This window comes from Mercenaria mercenaria, chromosome 1 (assembly GCF_021730395.1).
Source record: "Mercenaria mercenaria strain notata chromosome 1, MADL_Memer_1, whole genome shotgun sequence".
NCBI classification, from domain to species: domain Eukaryota; kingdom Metazoa; phylum Mollusca; class Bivalvia; order Venerida; family Veneridae; genus Mercenaria; species Mercenaria mercenaria.
The window spans coordinates 94602890-94620559 of record NC_069361.1 but is presented as its reverse complement, the minus strand read 5'-3'; the positions used below and the strand labels follow the sequence as shown (position 1 = coordinate 94620559).

General features: G+C 35.1%; 1 protein-coding gene across 1 annotated transcript in view; it reads left to right on the top strand.

Moving 5' to 3' along the window:
* The window catches only part of LOC123529705 (tetratricopeptide repeat protein 27-like), a 76944-nt gene extending 71418 nt beyond the window's left edge, over positions 1-5526 (top strand). Inside the window, 2 exon segments of the mRNA XM_053524187.1 lie at positions 1353-1453; positions 5299-5526. Coding sequence (XP_053380162.1) covers positions 1353-1453; positions 5299-5421 — 224 coding nt within the window. The 3' untranslated portion in view covers positions 5422-5526.
* Positions 5527-17670: the final 12144 nt, after the last annotated feature.

Genomic DNA, 17670 nt, shown 5'->3' with positions numbered 1-17670 from the left:
ATGAGACCTCGGCCAAGTTCGATAACTAGCCAAATCCGTCCAGGCATTTTGGAGTTACTTCCCTTGAATTATCGAAAAATTGGCCTTTTTACTCATGTCCGCACTCTTAATCAAACATTTCTCATCCGATCTTCACCAAACTTGAACAAAATGTGTTTGACCATGAGACCTCAGCCAAGTTCGATAACTAGCCAAATCGGTCCAGGCATTTTAGAGTTACGGCCCTTGAATTACCGAAAAAATCTGTGTTTACTCTTGTCCGCTCTCTAAGTCGAACATTTCTCATCCGATCTTCACCAAACTTGAATAAAATGTGTTTGGCCATAAGACCTTACCCAAGTTTGATAACTAGCCAAATCCGCCCAGGCACTTTTAATTTATGGCCCTTGAATTACTGATTGGATCCACTCATCCAGACCATCTAATTGGATCCACTCGTCTAAAACATTAAGAGAAACTAACGTTATTCATAGGGGCAGTTGTGGGAGACATGCGCTTTTCTCAAAAGCACCTCTAGTATTTATATTGTATTCATCCTTAGTCATGTTACTGAAAGATAATAGGTAAGGATGGATTTCTCGGAAGCACAGAGCACTAAAAACATAGCCTCAGAGCTAGGCATTTGCAAAGTAGGCCTACAACAAAAAGAAGCTGTAACGGAAAAATATTACAGACGGGTTGCTTCAAAAATCCAACAAGTACATTTAAATTTTATGTTTATGCAAAGTTACAGGGGGAGGGAAATGTAAGGGGTAGAAAGGGAGGAAGGAGGTTGAAGGGGAAAGTAGAACCAGGATGAACAAAGGGAATGCTATGTTCCTAAATCACAGATACACTACAACGTAAACCATAATAGCGCAGACATTCAAGTACCAAAGATAAACACACCCAACTAACTAACATAGAAAAACAGACAAGTAAGATACAACAACACTGTAGGGCACCACTTTAGACACACAAGCACACAAACGCGCACATATAAGCAGGAAAAAGTCTTAAATTCTATTTGATTCTACCTCCCTCCCTCACCCCACCCTCAAAAAAAAGATATAGTTGTAAACCAATGCATAGAAAGTAAACCCACATATTTCAGTCACAATGACAGTCTAGGTATGTAAAGTATGTGGGCCTACCTTATGCATGATTTTAACTTAATGAATTTTAGTCACAAAAATTGTAAATTTTTCCAAGTCTCAGAGTTAGCCACTGATACAGTACTTAATTGCCAGATTCAATATCTCTTTAAAATTCTCAACAATTAGTCTCCCATTAATGATAATGTTGTCACAGTAGTTGAATGAAATCAGCAGATGTTTGTGTGATTTTTGTTAATGAATTGTTTTGCCTTACAGCCTACTCTGCGGCTAGCAGTAACGCTAACAACACAACACAGTCATTACAGATGATGTCGTCTGCTAAATTAATGTTGAAAGGTGTTCTTACAAAAATTAAGGTTAGTAAAGCAGAATACAGAGTTTTAGTTTTTGCAGAAAAATAGAAGCATAGCGATTTACAGTCAATGTTCCATTTGGGATAAATGGCTGTAATATGTAGAGGATATTTGTTTCTTTTGTCAATGAGTAAATACGGAATATATCTCACTGAAAATGTCAAATGCTTTCATGAGGGCGTAGCGCAAGTGGAAGTGTGAACATTTTTATGCCCCCGGCATCTACTGATGCGGGAGGCATAAAGTGATTGTCCTGTCCGTCCGTTCATTCATTCGTCCGTACAAGGTTAACAAAATGGGACCGTTTCGTCTAGCATCAATACCCCATACTAGAATGACTTGTTTCTAATGCAGATGTAACCTGTGACCATTCCTCATCTTCAGACATCACCTGACCTCAGTTTGACCTTGACCTTGACCTCATTTTGGACTTAGGTTGCTTTATATGGCTATCTCTTAGTTAACCAAATGGGACCATTTTGTCTAGCATCAATATCCCTTACTAGAATGGCTTGATACTAATGCAGATGTAACCTGTGACCATTCCTCATCTTCAGACATCACCTGACCTCAGTTTGACCTTGAACTTAACCTCGTTTTGGACTTAGGTTGCTTTGTATCAACAAGGATGCCACCGGGGGCATCAAGCGTTTATTGAACGCAGCTTCTTGTTTCACTTGGAGGTAAGATATATTCCATATTCACTCAAAACAAACAAATTTTCTTTTTATTTTATGCATAATTATGTTGAGATATGCATTTTGCAACAAATTTTAATCTCAGCGCAGGAAACAGACACGCGTAAACGAACATGATGTCAGATGTGTTGTGACATTAGAAAAATGCACACGACACAAAGTTCCATTTTATTAGCCCACCATCATCAGATGGTTGGCTATTAAAATCACTCTGCGTCCGTGGTCCGTCCGTCATTCCGTCCGTCCGTCCGTTAACAATTTCTCGTTATCGCATCTCCTCAGAAACTATTGGGGGGAATTTGACCAAACTTTGTCAGAATGATGTATTGATACCCTAGTTGTGTCCCCCTGAAAATCAGACTGGTTCAACAATTTATGAGTGAGTTACGGCCCTTTGTTTATTTCTATAATTTATATAGGGAAAAACTTTGAAAACCTTCTTGTCCAAAACCACAGAGCCTAGGGCTTTGATATTTGGTATGAAGCATCATCTAGTGGTCCTCTACCAAGATGATTCAAATTATTTCTCTGGGGTCAAATATGGCCCCGCCCTGGGGGTCACATGGTTTATATAGACTTATATAGGGAAAAACTTTGAATAACCTCTTGTCCAAAACCACAGGGCCTAGGGCTTCGATATTTTGTATGTGACATCATCTAGTGGTCTTCAACTAAGATTGTTCAAATTATACCCCTAGGGTCAAATATGGCCCCACCCTGGGAGTCATATGGTTTACATAGACTTATATAGGGAAAAACTTTGAAAATCTTCTTGTCCAAACCACAAAGCCTAGGGCTTTGATACTTCTAATGTAGCATCATCTAGTGTTCTCTACCAAGTTTGTTCAAATTATCCTCCTAGGGTTAAATATGGCCCCGCCCTGGGGTCACATGGTTCATATAGACTTATATACGGAAAAGCTTTTAAAATGTTCTTGTCAGTAACTACAACATTCAAACTTGGACCACATGTATATTTTTGAGTGGCAAGATGAACCTTGACATGAGTTGACCTTGATTTTGACCTAGTGACCTAATTTCACATTTCTGTAGCTACAGCCTTCAAATTTGGACCACATGCATAATTTTGTGCACTGGAAAAAACTTTGACCTTTATTTTGACCTAGTGACCTACTTTCACATTTTTGAAGGTACAGGCATCAAATTTGGACCATATGCATAGTTTCGTGTTTCAAAATGAAATTTGACATTGATTTTGACCTAGTGACCTACTTTCACATTTCTCAAGCTAAAGCCTTCAAATTTGGACTACATGCATAGTTTTGTGTACCGAAAAAAACTTTGACCTTGACATTGACTTAGTGACCTACTTTCACATTTTTGAAGGTACAGGCTTCAAATTTGGACCACATGCATAGTTTTGTATTCTGAAATAAAATTTGACCTTGATTTTGACCTAGTGACCTACTTTTACATTTCTCAAGCTACAGCCTTCAAATTTGGACCACTTGCATAGTTTTGTGTACTGAAATGACCTTTGACCTTTACATTGACCTAGTGACCTACTTTCACATTTTTAAGGTACAGGCTTCAAATTTGGACCACATGCATAGTTTTGTATTCCGAAATAAAATTTGACCTTGATTTTGACCTAGTGACCTACTTTTACATTTCTCAAGCTACAGCCTGCAAATTTGGACCACATGCATAGTTTTGTGTACCGAAACAAACTTTGACCTTTACATTGACCTAGTGACCTACTTTCACATTTGTGAAGGTACAGGCTTCAAATTTGGACCACATGCATAGTTTTGTATTCCGAAGTAAAATTTGACCTTGATTTTGACCTAGTGACCTACTTTTACATTTCTCAAGCTACAGCCTTCAAATTTGGACCACTTGCATAGTTTTGTGTACCCAAATGAACTTTGACCTTAAGATTGACCTAGTGACCTACTTTCACATTTCTGTAGCTACAGGCTTCAAATTTAGGACCACATGCATAGTTTTGTGTACCGAAACAAACTTTGACCTTGACATTGACCTAGTGACCTACTTTCACATTTTTGAAGGTACAGGCTTCAAATTTGGACTACATGCATAGATTTGTGTTGTGTACGGAAATGAAATTTGACCTTGAGCTAGTCAATAAGTCTTGAAATTTGGAACACTCAAAAATGGCACATTGGTGGGCGCCAAGATCACTCTGTGATCTCTTGTTTTATTTCTCGCTGCTTAACATTATGAAATTCTCATTAAGTAAAATCATTTGAATCGAGAAATATACTATAAAGAACAAAGTGCGACTACAATTTTCATCCTGTTTTAAGCAAATAATTTAAAATTTATATACAATGCACAAGTAGATCGGCAAAGCTATATCGTTTACAGTGAGTGATATGCAGTCAGTGATATGTATTATATCTCACTGATAAAACATAGTAGGCCTATTTCATCAGTTAGCATAAAATAAATTGTAGATATTTCTTTGTTTTCCTGATTGTTGATTATATTTCACTGAGAAGTGAGACAATTGCTATATTTTCATGAGTGGGAAAATTGTCTCCCTTCAAGGTGGGATGTATTCCATATTTATTAAAATCAAATTTTCTTTTTTATTTTATGCTAATTTATGAAAAACAAGTAAACAAATGAGCAAAAAGCTAAGTTATAGACAGTGTGGGTGAATTCATGGTTCACACAGTCCGCAAAAATCATTCTGATGACAAATTGCTTTGGGAAAAGAGCAAGGTTGTCAAAATTTGATTATTTTGATAATGGAAACAAACAGATGGAAAGGAATGATATGAAACAGAGATAATTGAAAAACTCGGCATAACCCTACATAATGTTTTCTATAGCACACTTAAATTTGTAATAATAATACTGCTTTATCCTCTTTGGAACCTTAAACCAGTTTTCATTTATGTAATCTACTTATTGTTTGGTAAATTAGAATATCTATCACATGCATTTGCATGCGTTCATATGTGTATGTGTGTGTGTGTGTGTTAGCAAATATTGTTAACCCTTGTAAAATAATGTCAGACTCGGCTATTACCTCTTTTGAAGTTACATTTCTTATGTTAATAGTATCAGCTAATACAATCCTGTGCATGTCATATTTTTATACTGTAATACAATGGATCCTCTGGAACGTACTAATTGACAGACTGTATATATTTTCAGCAACAACATACAGATCCTGTATCACAGACTATACCGTCAGATGTTGTAAAGGAGACGTGTTCACAGCTTCAGGAGAAACTCGACAGTCTTATAAAAACTATAGAACAGCTTAAAGCTGTATGATAGCTTATACAACAAGATAATTGTGTCCGTTTACTGCATTTAATTGGCATAAGAACCACCAGAAATACATTTTGAACATGTTTGAGTGTCAACAGGAAGATGCTAGATCTAGTTTGCTTTAAATATGAGAGATACAGAGTGTAATGATTATGCAATAAAGATCATTTTAGCAAAATAAAATAATTTTGTTATTATGCCATAAGAGTTGTCCAGTCTAGCATGAAAAAAATCTTGATTTTTTGGACTGGAGTCCAATATAGAGAAAATATGAGCCATGCCATGAGAAAGCCAACATAGTGGCTTTGCAACCAGCATAGATCCATACCAGCCTGCCCATCCGTGCAGTCTGGTCAGGATCCATGCTGTTCGCTAATGGCTTCTCTACAATAGTTTGAAAGCGAACAGCATGGATCCTAACCAGACTGTGCAAAGCCACTATGTTTGTTTTCTCATGACGTGGCTCATGTTATCGAGTTTATGGACTAGATTTGTTATATCTACTTAAGCAAATGTGAATGCATTTTAAATCACACAGTACAATACTGGTTTCTATTTCATTGTCACAAGATAGAAAGAAAAGCTTCCAATGGATGGATCCGATCTGCCAATCAAACCAATAATATTGGCCAATAAGATAAAGTGTTATCTGTTGATCTGCGGACTTTGTTGCTAAGGCACTATTATTTCTCACAAGCTTACTGTAACTAAGTATCTACAGACAGTAAAGTTCTAAGTAAATACAGTACATGTATTCTTTTACCATATTTACGTTCTCGACATGGCAATGTGTGTAAAAGAGATCCTTTACATATTAAATGTAAATACGACCTCTAGAAATAAGAAAAGAAGTGACCACATGTAACAAATAATTGCGAAACCCCATGTAGCATGATCATTTATCAAGTGTATCATTTTAAGAAATTACAGCTGTTTTTTAATTGTTTTTAAGACAGGTGTCACAGGATTTTCATTCGATGTTACACTCAAGAAAACAAAATTCTTCAAGGCAAATAATACATATAGCCTATATGTGAATAGCGGTCTCCAAATTTTGGCCACTCTACACATTTTTTATAAGAATTTTAATGCTAAATATCCATGAACTGAATTTTAGTTTTTCTCTTAAGAATGTCGGAAGTAATGTCGAATGCATTATCATTATTATTTTCATGAACACTCAACAGATTTTGTGTAAGAACTTAAATGCTAGCTCTAGAAATCCATTAATTGATTTTTTTGTTTTTTTCTCCTTAAGAATCTCAGAAGTAATTTTGAATGAGCGATTTGTGTTTCTTGCCTTATGTAATGTTGCAGATGGTGTGTGAACCAACTGAAACGAAGAAAGATTTTGTTATGAAAATGATGAAACTTTTGGTTAAGGTTTTGTATGTAAGCTGGTATCTCAGAGTCCACTAGTGGGAATCAGACATTGGGTAATGCAAAAATGTAATTGTAATGCATTGCAATGCATTACAATTTTGTAAGTAATTCAATGTAATATGTAATGCAGTCTTTTTGCATTACATGTAATTAAATGCATTACAGTTTCAAAAATATGTGTAATGCAAGTGCATTACAATGCATTACATTACCGGTACATTACATTAGTAGAAATGGTTAGGAAAAAATGTATGTGTAAACAAATGGACTGGTGTTGGTTGTATATAGAAATGTATCAGATTAACAATAATAAACATAAAGCAAATTAATACCAGGAAATATTGCATTTTTAACAAAGCTTTATGTGAAAAAAAAAACATCATCATCATAAGATATATCTTATTTGCCTATTCAGTTAAGCTGAGTAAAATTTTACCATACCCAATTACCTGCTTATAACTGTAAAAGTGACAGTCAAAGTTGTCAAAAGCTATCAATTAAGTCTTTATCTTAATCCATCTGCACTGTAAGAACATCATTTAACCACTGACCATGGAGCTTTGTATGCAAATGCTTGCTGAGAGGTGTTAACAATTCAGTGATAATTGGTCATGTCCATCAGGTGAAAAATACCTGTTATTGTGTTCAAATAGAGCCAAAACTTCATTTTGCAAAAATGAACAGCCTTGATCAGTTCGATATTCCACAAAATGTATTTGACAAAAATGAGACGTTTAAGGCAAAGTGCAGCCACTGTTCCTCTGTTATATCAGGAAACTACCAGACAACATCAAACTTCGTCACACACTTGAAGGTAATTATTGAATATTTATTTTGATACAATAATAAAATTGTATTTAAAGTACTGTGTATATTTTGATCAAAACTGTACACTTACGTTTGTGTTACCTAAACATTATCGTTAAGAATAATAAGTATTTCTGAATTTTAATACAGAACATTGGGTCATACAACTGTACCTGTCTGTAAAGACCAGCCTCGAAAACAGCAACAATGGCCTTTGTTGAAAGGTAGTCTCTCTTAACAGGTGAACTACCATTGAAAACGGTTAGATGGTAGATTAAATTGGTGGTCTTTTGCACACATGTTTTGTAATAATGGTATTTGTTAGCAGCAGGTGGTCTTTAACCCATGTTTGACTTTATGTTATAGACATATCATTTTTACTACAAAATTTAACATTCGCCATAAACTGACAATAATGATTAAAACATAATGATAATATTTTTTCAGAGAAAGCACAGAGAAATTCATTTGGACAGTTATAGGACAAGGGGTAGCTGGAGAATCAATTTTGATTTGGAACTTTCAGGCTTGTTATCTTGTCAGCATGATGTCCCATTAAGAATCAGATAATGTGCATTAATGGCACCATCTGATACGCTTGTAACCTGTTCTAATCGTGGTTTGAGAGTTTTAGAACATGTTTAATGACTGTAAGACTTTAGTCAATGTTAAATTTTGTGTCTCACAAGAAGAATGAATGTGATAACTCAATAGTTGTTTTATTTTTAGATGTGTTTTATTAAAAATCTTTATTGAAACTGTTTTACATAATGAAATTAAGAATAAACATTGTAATCATTTTATATTGTAACTTGTGAAAAAGTATAATTTACATTGTAAATGGTAATATTTTATAATTCTATAATATGAATGCAACTTTGAATCACAAGACCTAAAGCTTGAAATTATAACTCAGGGGCATAGTTAGGCTAAAATGGAATTGTAGGCCACTGTCCAAAGAGGGTATGGCATGCTCCCACAGAAAATTTTCACATTTTAGATGCAAAATGGTGCCTTTTGTATTATATCAGGACTTTTATGTTTTTCATTTTTCAAAAATGAAGTATAGACCCGGTGAAGCTATTGTAGACCAGTGTCAAAGTCGTAGCTGGGCTAGAATGGAAGTATAAGTCACTGTTTTAAGGGGGATGGGGGATGTTTCCCCGGAAAAAAATACATTCTAGATAACATGATGCATTTTGGTGAAATTCATAATTCAGAGGCGTTGCTAGGCTAAAATGGAAGTGTATGCCACTGTCCTGGGGGTTCTTGGGCATGCTCTCACGTAAAAATTGCACAAATTAGATGCAAAATGGTGTATTTTATCAAAATTAATAATTCTGGGGTTTAGCTAGGCCACAAAATGAAGTGTAGGCCACTGTCCTGGGGGTGGGGTCGGGAAAAATTGCACATTAATGATTATAGATGCAAAGTGGTGCATTCTGGGTGTGTATCTAGACCTTTAAACTTTTTCATAAAGTGTTTGCCCAGGGCAACTACTGTACCTTATAGAAGTACACCAGTGTCAAGTACGTAGCAGGACCAAAATGGAAGTGTAAGTCACTGTTCTAGGAAGATTTTTACATTCTAAATGCAAAATATGGTGCTTTCTGGCGAAATTCATAATTCAGGAGGGAACTTGGCCAAAATGGAAGTGTAAGCCACAGTCCTAGGATGGTTTGGGAGCATGCTCCCTGTAGAATTCTTACATTATAGATACAAAATGGTGCATTTTTAGCTCACCTGTCACAAAGTGAGCTTTTGTGATCGCGCAGTGTCCGTCGTCCGTCCGTCTGTGCGTCAGTCTGTAAACTTTTGCTTGTGACCACTCTAGAGGTCACATTTTTCATGGGATCTTTATGAAAGTTGGTCAGAATGTTCACCTTGATGATATCTAGGTCAAGTTCGAAACTGGGTCACGTGCCGGTAAAAACTAGGTCAGTAGGTCTAAAAATAGGAAAACCTTGTGACCTCTCTAGAGGCCATATATGTCACAAGATCTTCATGAAAATTGGTCAGAATGTTCACCTTGATGATATCTAGATCAAGTTCGAAACTGGGTCACGTGCCCTCAAAAACTAGGTCAGTAGGTCTAAAAATAGAAAAACCTTGTGACCTCTCTAGAGGCCATATATTTCACAAGATCTTCATGAAAATTGGTCAGATTGTTCAACTTGATGATATCTAGGTCAAGTTTGAAACTGGGTCACGTGCCTTCAAAAACTAGGTCAGTATGTCAAATAATAGAAAAACCTTGTGACCTCTCTAAAGGCCATATTTTTCATGGGATCTGTATGAAAGTTGGTCTGAATGTTCATCTTGATGATATCTAGGTCAAGTTCAAAACTGGGTCATATGCGGTCAAAAACTAGGTCAGCAGGTCTAAAAATAGAAAAACCTTGTGACCTCTCTAGAGGCCATATATTTCATGAGATCTTCATGAAAATTGGTCAGAATGTTCACCTTGATGATATCTAGGTCAAGTTCGAAAGTGGGTCACGTGCTTCAAAAACTAGGTCAGTAGGTCAAATAATAGAAAAACCTTGTGACCTCTCTAGAGGCCATATTTTTCATGGGATCTGTATGAAAGTTGGTCTGAATGTTCATCTTGATGATATCTAGGTCAGGTTCGAAAGTGGGTCACGTGCCTTCAAAAACTAGGTCAGTAGGTCAAATAATAGAAAAACCTTGTGACCTCTCTAAAGGCCATATTTTTCATGGGATCTGTATGAAAGTTGGTCTGAATGTTCATCTTGATGATATCTAGGTCAAATTCGAAACAGGGTCATGTGCGGTCAAAAACTAGGTCAGTAGGTCTAAAAATAGAAAAACCTTGTGACCTCTCTAGAGGCCATACTTGTGATGGTTCTCTATAAAAATTGGTCAGAATGTTCATCTTGATGATTTCTAGGTCAAGTTTGAAAGTGGGTCACGTGCCATCAAAAAGTAGGTCAGCAGGTCAAATAATGAAAAAAACATTGTGACCTCTCTAGAGGCCATATTTTTCATGGGATCTGTATGAAAGTTGGTCTGAATGTTTATCTTGATGATATATAGGTCAAGTTTGAAACTGGGTCAACTGCAATCAAAAACTAGGTCAGTAGGTTATGAAATAGAAAAACCTTGTGACCTCTCTAGAGGCCATACCCTTGAATGGATCTTCATGAAAATTGGTCAGAATGTTCACCTTGATGATATCTAGATCAAGTTTGAAACTGGGTCACGTGCCTTAAAAAACTAGGTCAGTAGGTCAAATAATAAAAAAACCTTGTGACCTCTCTAGAGGCCATACTTTTCATGGGATCTGTATGAAAGTTGGTCTGAAAGTTCATCTTGATGATATCTAGGTCAAGTTTGAAACTGGGTCAACTGCGGTCAAAAACTAGGTCAGTAGGTCTAAAATTAGAAAAATCTTTTGACCTCTCTAGAGGCCATTTTTTTCAATGGATCTTCATGAAAATTGATCTGAATGTTCACCTTGATGATATCTAGATCAGTTTCGAAACTGGGTCACGTGCGGTCAAAAACTAGGCCAGTAGGTATAAAAATAGAAAAATCTTGTGACCTCTCTAGAGGCCATATTTTTCATGAGATCTTCACGAAAATTAGTGAGAATGTTCACCTTGATGATATCTAGTTAAAGTTCAAAACAGGGTCACGTACCTTTGAAAACTAGGTCAATAGGTCAAATAATAGAAAAACCTTGTGACCTCTAGAGACCATATTTTTCAATGGATCTTAATGAAAATTGGTCAGAATTTTTATCTTGATAATATCTAGGTCAAGTTCAAAACTGGGTCACATGAGCTCAAAAACTAGGTCACTATGTCAAATAATAGAAAAAACGACGTCATACTCAAAACTGGGTCATGTGGGAAGAGGTGAGCGATTCAGGACCGTCATGGTCCTCTTGTTGGTGTATATCAGGACGTTAAAACTTTTCCTATGAAGTGTAGGCCCCGGGGCAACTACTGTACCTCAAAGAAAGTACACCCCTGTCAGTGTAGCTTGGCCAAAATGGAAGTGTAAGCCATTGTTCTAGGGGTTAGGGGGCATGCTCCCCTGGATACGTTTTACATTCTTAGTTAATTTCTAAATGCAAAATGGTATGTTTTGGCGCATTGTGTAAACTTCTGTTGTTTAAATCGTCGATACTGCAGACTAAAACACTGGAAAGGGAATGCATGGGCAGTGTATAAAAGTGATATTATGTAGCTCACCTGTCAGGAAGTGACAAGGTGAGCTATTGTGACCGCTTGATGTCCGTCGTGCGTAGTGCGTCAACAATTTCTATAAAAATCTTCTTGAAAACCACAGGGCAGAATTACACCAAACTTCACAGGAATGATCCTTGGGTGGCACCCTTTCAAAATGTTCAAATATCTGAATTCCATGCAGAACTCTGGTTGCCATGGCAACAGAAAAATCTTCTTGTCCAAAACCACAGGGCCTAGGGCTTTGATATTCTGGTGTGTAGCATCATCTAGTGGTCCTTTACCAAAATTGTTCAAATTATCCGCCTAGGGTCAAATATTATCCCCGCCCCGGTGGTCACATGATTTATATTGACTTATATAGGGAAAACTTTGAAAATCTTCTTGTACAAAACCACATTGGCCTAGGGCTTTGATATTTGGTATGTAGCATCATCTAGTGGTCCTCTACCAAGATTGTTCAAATTATCCATCCCCCTAGGGTCAAATATGGCCCCGCCTCGGAGTCCCAAGATGTACATAGACTTATATAGGAAAAAAAGTTTAAAAATCTTCCTGTTTGAAACCACAACACTTAGACCTTTGATATTTGGTTTGTAGCATTGTCTTATGGTCCTCAACCAAAATTATTCAAATTGTACCCCTTGGGTGAAAAGAGGCTCTGCCCTGGGGGTCCCAAGTTTTATAAAGACTTATATAGGAAAAAGCTTTAACTCATTAATACCTGCAGCCATACCGCAGCTTAATTACTGGTATCAATTTTCCGATACATTCCTGAGCCACTTATCAATTTATCTGCTTTGTATGCCTGTGGATTTTCACTGATGATCGATAATCGATAAGATCTAGGCGTCCTTTGATCAAAATTAGGGACAAACATCTGTTTATAAAAGATGAATAAAACTGAAATTTTCACAACTGATACTACAATTCATGATCTAATCAATAATTTAAAATATACTATTATTTTGATTTGCAAAATTGTTTTACAGGCCAACTGAAGTAACATGAATATGGAAAAATGCAATATTCAAGAAAGATTGGACATAGAAAAACAGCCATTATTTGATTGTTTTATATTTATTCAAATACCATTTATTGCTAAACTTTAAAGCAAATGGCATTATGAACGAACAAAATTATATTTTATTTAATAAAATTAAAAATACTGAATAAAAAAGAAAGATTATCCGGTATAATAGAAGGATAAAACGGGCAATAATTCTAATTCCGATATTTAGTGATGAGTATATTTAAATAAAAACATGCTTAAATAATAAATATTTTGATTTATTCGATCGCTTCCGGGTTTTATAAATCTTTAGAGTAAAATATTTTCATTGGTTGACTTTGACAGCAGTCCAGTCGTTGGTACTCTTACAAACGTAAAATCACGTCACGCGGCATACAGTACTATCAGGCGGATAGCGCATTTATGCGATCCTCGGCATACACGCCTGTTATCTCTTGACGGATAAATACGACATGCGGTACTCGATAAGAGTTAAAATGAATGCATAAATGCGATCTGCGTCCTTAATGAGTTAAAAATCTTCTTGTCTGAAACTATACGACCTAGGCTTTTGATATTTGGTATGATGCATTGTCTAGTAGTCATCTACCAAAATTGTTCAAATTATGACCCTGGGGTTAAAAGAGGCCCATACAATGACAAAGTGTGTAGCAGTTGTCAGTCTAAAGATGAGAAGACAGTACAAACTGCTTTCAGTGCAAAGAATAACTCTAAGCGAAGTGTAGTAAATGATATTTACCTCCATAAACATGTAAATTCAAAAGAATAATTCAGGAAATCAGACACTGAACTTGTTGAAAAAGAGCCGTGTGATTTTCTTTAATTATAAAAACAAATCAGTGCTTTTTCTGTATACAGTTACATTGTGAACAAAGTTGAACTGCGGCACACATTTTTGATAAAAAAAAGTATTTCAGTGCATTTTATACATTAATAAAATTATGCAGCATCGAGACATTTGGACTAGAAATAGAAAGCTAAGCCATCAAAACTGTGGACTTAAATAGTCAGTGCTGTTGCCATTTACATGTGTAGTTAGTTATACTTTGCACATAATGTTAACATTCTTAAGAAATAATGAGCATTTTAACAGAAACACTTTTGACTATTTATAGGTAAGCTTTATAATCACAGTATTTTTTTTTTTATTTCAACAGATTATTATTATTTATTATTATAAATATATATATAAGATTATGCAGTACTCTTCCTTTAAAATGTAAAACAATCCTGTACAGATCCGTACCTCTAGACAGGCCTGTGACGGGTTTTCTAGGGGTATGGACCTCCGTTTTTCTAAAGATAAATGTTGAAAATGAAATAACAAATAAGACTTCTTCAGTATTCACCTTAAACTTGGATCTAGATGGTTTACAGTAAATAAAGTTAACCCGATCTTTCGAAACCTAAATAACCAAGAAACACCAAATAAATCATGAGGATTCGAACTGGCAGAAAAAAGATTATATATATATATATATATATATATATATATATATATATATATATATATATATATATATATATATATATATATATATATATATATATATATTATTATCATTATTATTATTATAAAGATTAAACAAAATAATGTTAAATATGTTGTGAAAAAAACTACTTTTATTGATAATTAACCCATAGGGTATCATATGGTAGCCTTTACGAGATACAGAGGCGTTTTCACAAACAGTTTCTTTTATTTAATGTCAGTTAATGGATTATTAAACAATCAGTGCCTTGTTGATTATCATTATATCTTGTTATAACTATTAGCTCGTCTACTTCAATTTAATTGTTTTAGTTTACGTCATGTTAAATGTAATTCACAAGTTTTTTTGTTTCATGTAATAATAACTTTGATTTTTTAATGCTTGAACAGAGTTGTTTCAAATTCATGAGCTATATAGTTTATTCGACGCCGCCCAGAAGGCGGCGTCGAGTATATGGGATACACTTTTATTTCGGACCCTGTAAAGATGGTAATGAATAGTTTCAGAGTGATAAACTGAACACAGTGAATAGTTTGTAAAAGGATCAACGATATTGCACAATAGATTTTAGTGAATAAACAAAAAATGGCAAAAAGAAAACATAATCAAAGGCCTGAAGGGCCTGAGTCGGCTAATGATTGATGTACTGACAGTATAGTCTACCAGTTTCAGTTTGTTTTTAGTTTTTTTCTTAAAATTTCATAACACAGCTCGATATTTACCCAAAATATTATATCCGGATACGATTACACTTTTCTCCAGTTTCAACAATATATTTTACAAATTGTGATGATACGAAGACATTTAGCAGCAATTGGCAGTATCTGACATTGAAGTTTACGGTTAAATTACCTCTTATTTAAATCTTTTCATAAAAAAGTTGTTTCGTTTCGTGAAAGCAGCCAAACATAGACGATCTACTTTCGATTTCAAAAACTACAAGAAAATACAATTTAATGTTTGCCGATTTGTTTATTTCTCGAAAAATAAGAATTAAAATCATTTTTAGCTCATCTGATTTTTTGAAAAAAAATGATGAGTTATTGTCATCACTTGAGTGGTTGTCGGCGTCGGCGTCAGCGTCGGCGTTGCCTGGTTAAGTTTTATGTTTAGGTCAGCTTTTCTCCTAAACTATCAAAGCTATTGCTTTGAAACTTGGAATACTTGTTCACCATCATAAGCTGACCCTGTATAGCAAGAAACATAACTCCATCTTGCTTTTTGCAAGATTTATGGCCCCTTTTGTACTTAGAAAATATCAGATTTCTTGGTTAAGTTTTATGTTAAGGTCAACTTTTCTCCTAAACTATCAAAGCTATTGCTTTGAAACTTGGAATACTTGTTCACCATCATAAGCTGACCCTGTACATCAAGAAACATAACTCCATCTTGCTTTTTGCAAGATTTATTGCCCCTTTTGGACTTAGAAAATCAGTTTTCTTGGTTAAGTTTTATGTTTAGGTCAGCTTTTATCCTAAACTATCAAAGCTATTGCTTTAAAACTTGCAACACTTGTTCACCATCATAAGTTGACCCTGTACAGCAAGAAACATAACTCTGTCCTGCTTTTTGCAAGATTTATGGCCCCTTTTGGACTTAGAAAATATCAGATTTCTTGGTTAAGTTTTATGTTTAGGTCAACTTTTTCTCTTAAACTATCAAAGCTATTGCTTTGAAACTTGCAACACTTGTTCACCATCATAAGCTGACCCTGTACAGCAAGCAACATAACTCCATCCTGCTTTTTGCAATAATTATTGCCCCTTTTGGACTTAGAAAATCATTTTCTTAGTTGAGTATTATGTTTAAGTCAACTTTTCTCATAAACTATCAAAGCTATTGCTTTAAAACTTGCAACAGTTTTTCACCATCATAAGTGGACACTGTACATCAAGAAACATAACTCTATCCTGCTTTTTGCAAGAATGATGGCCCTTTTTAGACTTAGAAAATCATGGGTAGGACAATATTTCTATTACACAAAAAAAATCAGATGAGCGTCAGCACCCGCAAGGCGGTGCTCTTGTTAATATCAGTAGTAACTAAACAAACCAGTAAGAGCTTCTTCTTCCGATATTTACTGACTGCAAAATTCAACCCACGCAAAATTTATAGAAATCATACGATGCGTGTTTACGTTCAATGTGGGAGAATTAAGGCTGATCGGCTATGTTACCTAACGCATCCAGACGATTCAGATTTTGTTTTTAAAAAAGCATTGTGTGCGTTTCTGTAATTTTATATACGTTTTTATACGCTTAGAAATTATTAGACATGCGTATTTGCATTATTTCTATACGTAATTTACGCTAATACGCATCTTATCTGGAGCCCTGCGGAACTATTTTTTGTCTTTCGCTGGATGTTACCCAAGCTTTGTAAGCCTGCGCAATTCTTAAAATGCACATTTATGCTTAATGAGTTACATTCGAGTATTGCACAATTACAAGTCATAAATATGACAGATTACATCGTATATTGGTCATAGCAAAGGGAATTGACACAACTTAACTTCATTCATGCAGTGAACTGTTTGAAGTTTGAGAAATCTAATGGAACTACATCCCTTCACGTGTTATTCGGTCCATTTAGAGAATCGCTGAACAGCAAGGACTCGTCAAAAGGCTTTCAGCCTTTAGTCGACTCAAAAATGTATGTAATGCAACTTATTATGTGATTTAAAACAATGCTATCTTCTTTCCTCTCCTTATTTGTAGAGCAGAAAATATTTTTTTTATTTACAATTTCGTCAAAATGTTGATCCGATTTATTGATAACATGGGAGGTTACTCTGTAAGTCAAGTTTTCTATTTCTGATCTTAGCATGACCTACTTACCTATCTCATTTTCTATAAATAGAACACACCGCAGATATACTATACTGCAGCGCGTGAATCGCCTGGACAAGGGAGCGAGAAAACATATTAACAAACTAAGTAAAGGAATCAATAAACATATATATGTTGAAATGAACGAAGGAAGTGCCGCTGTTAACTTATTTTTAACCTTTTGTCTTATTTTCTTTGTTGATAGGTACAGTGATGTAATTTCAGAATGCGCACATTTTTGCAAATTCCTATTTCTATTTGTTTTTTGTTTGTTTGTTTGTTGTTTTTTTCTTTTGTTTTTTTGCTTATGTGTCATATACTCATTGTTTACAGATATACACTGTCAACTAAGGTGTGCAATAGGCTAAAGAGCATTTGGCTGAATTTGTCAGTGACAAGTTAATACTTCTTTAAATGTGGTTAGATAGAAATATCAAAAGCCATGGGACCATAAATTATCAAAGCATCAGTGACTTTAAAATAGAATTCCTTAT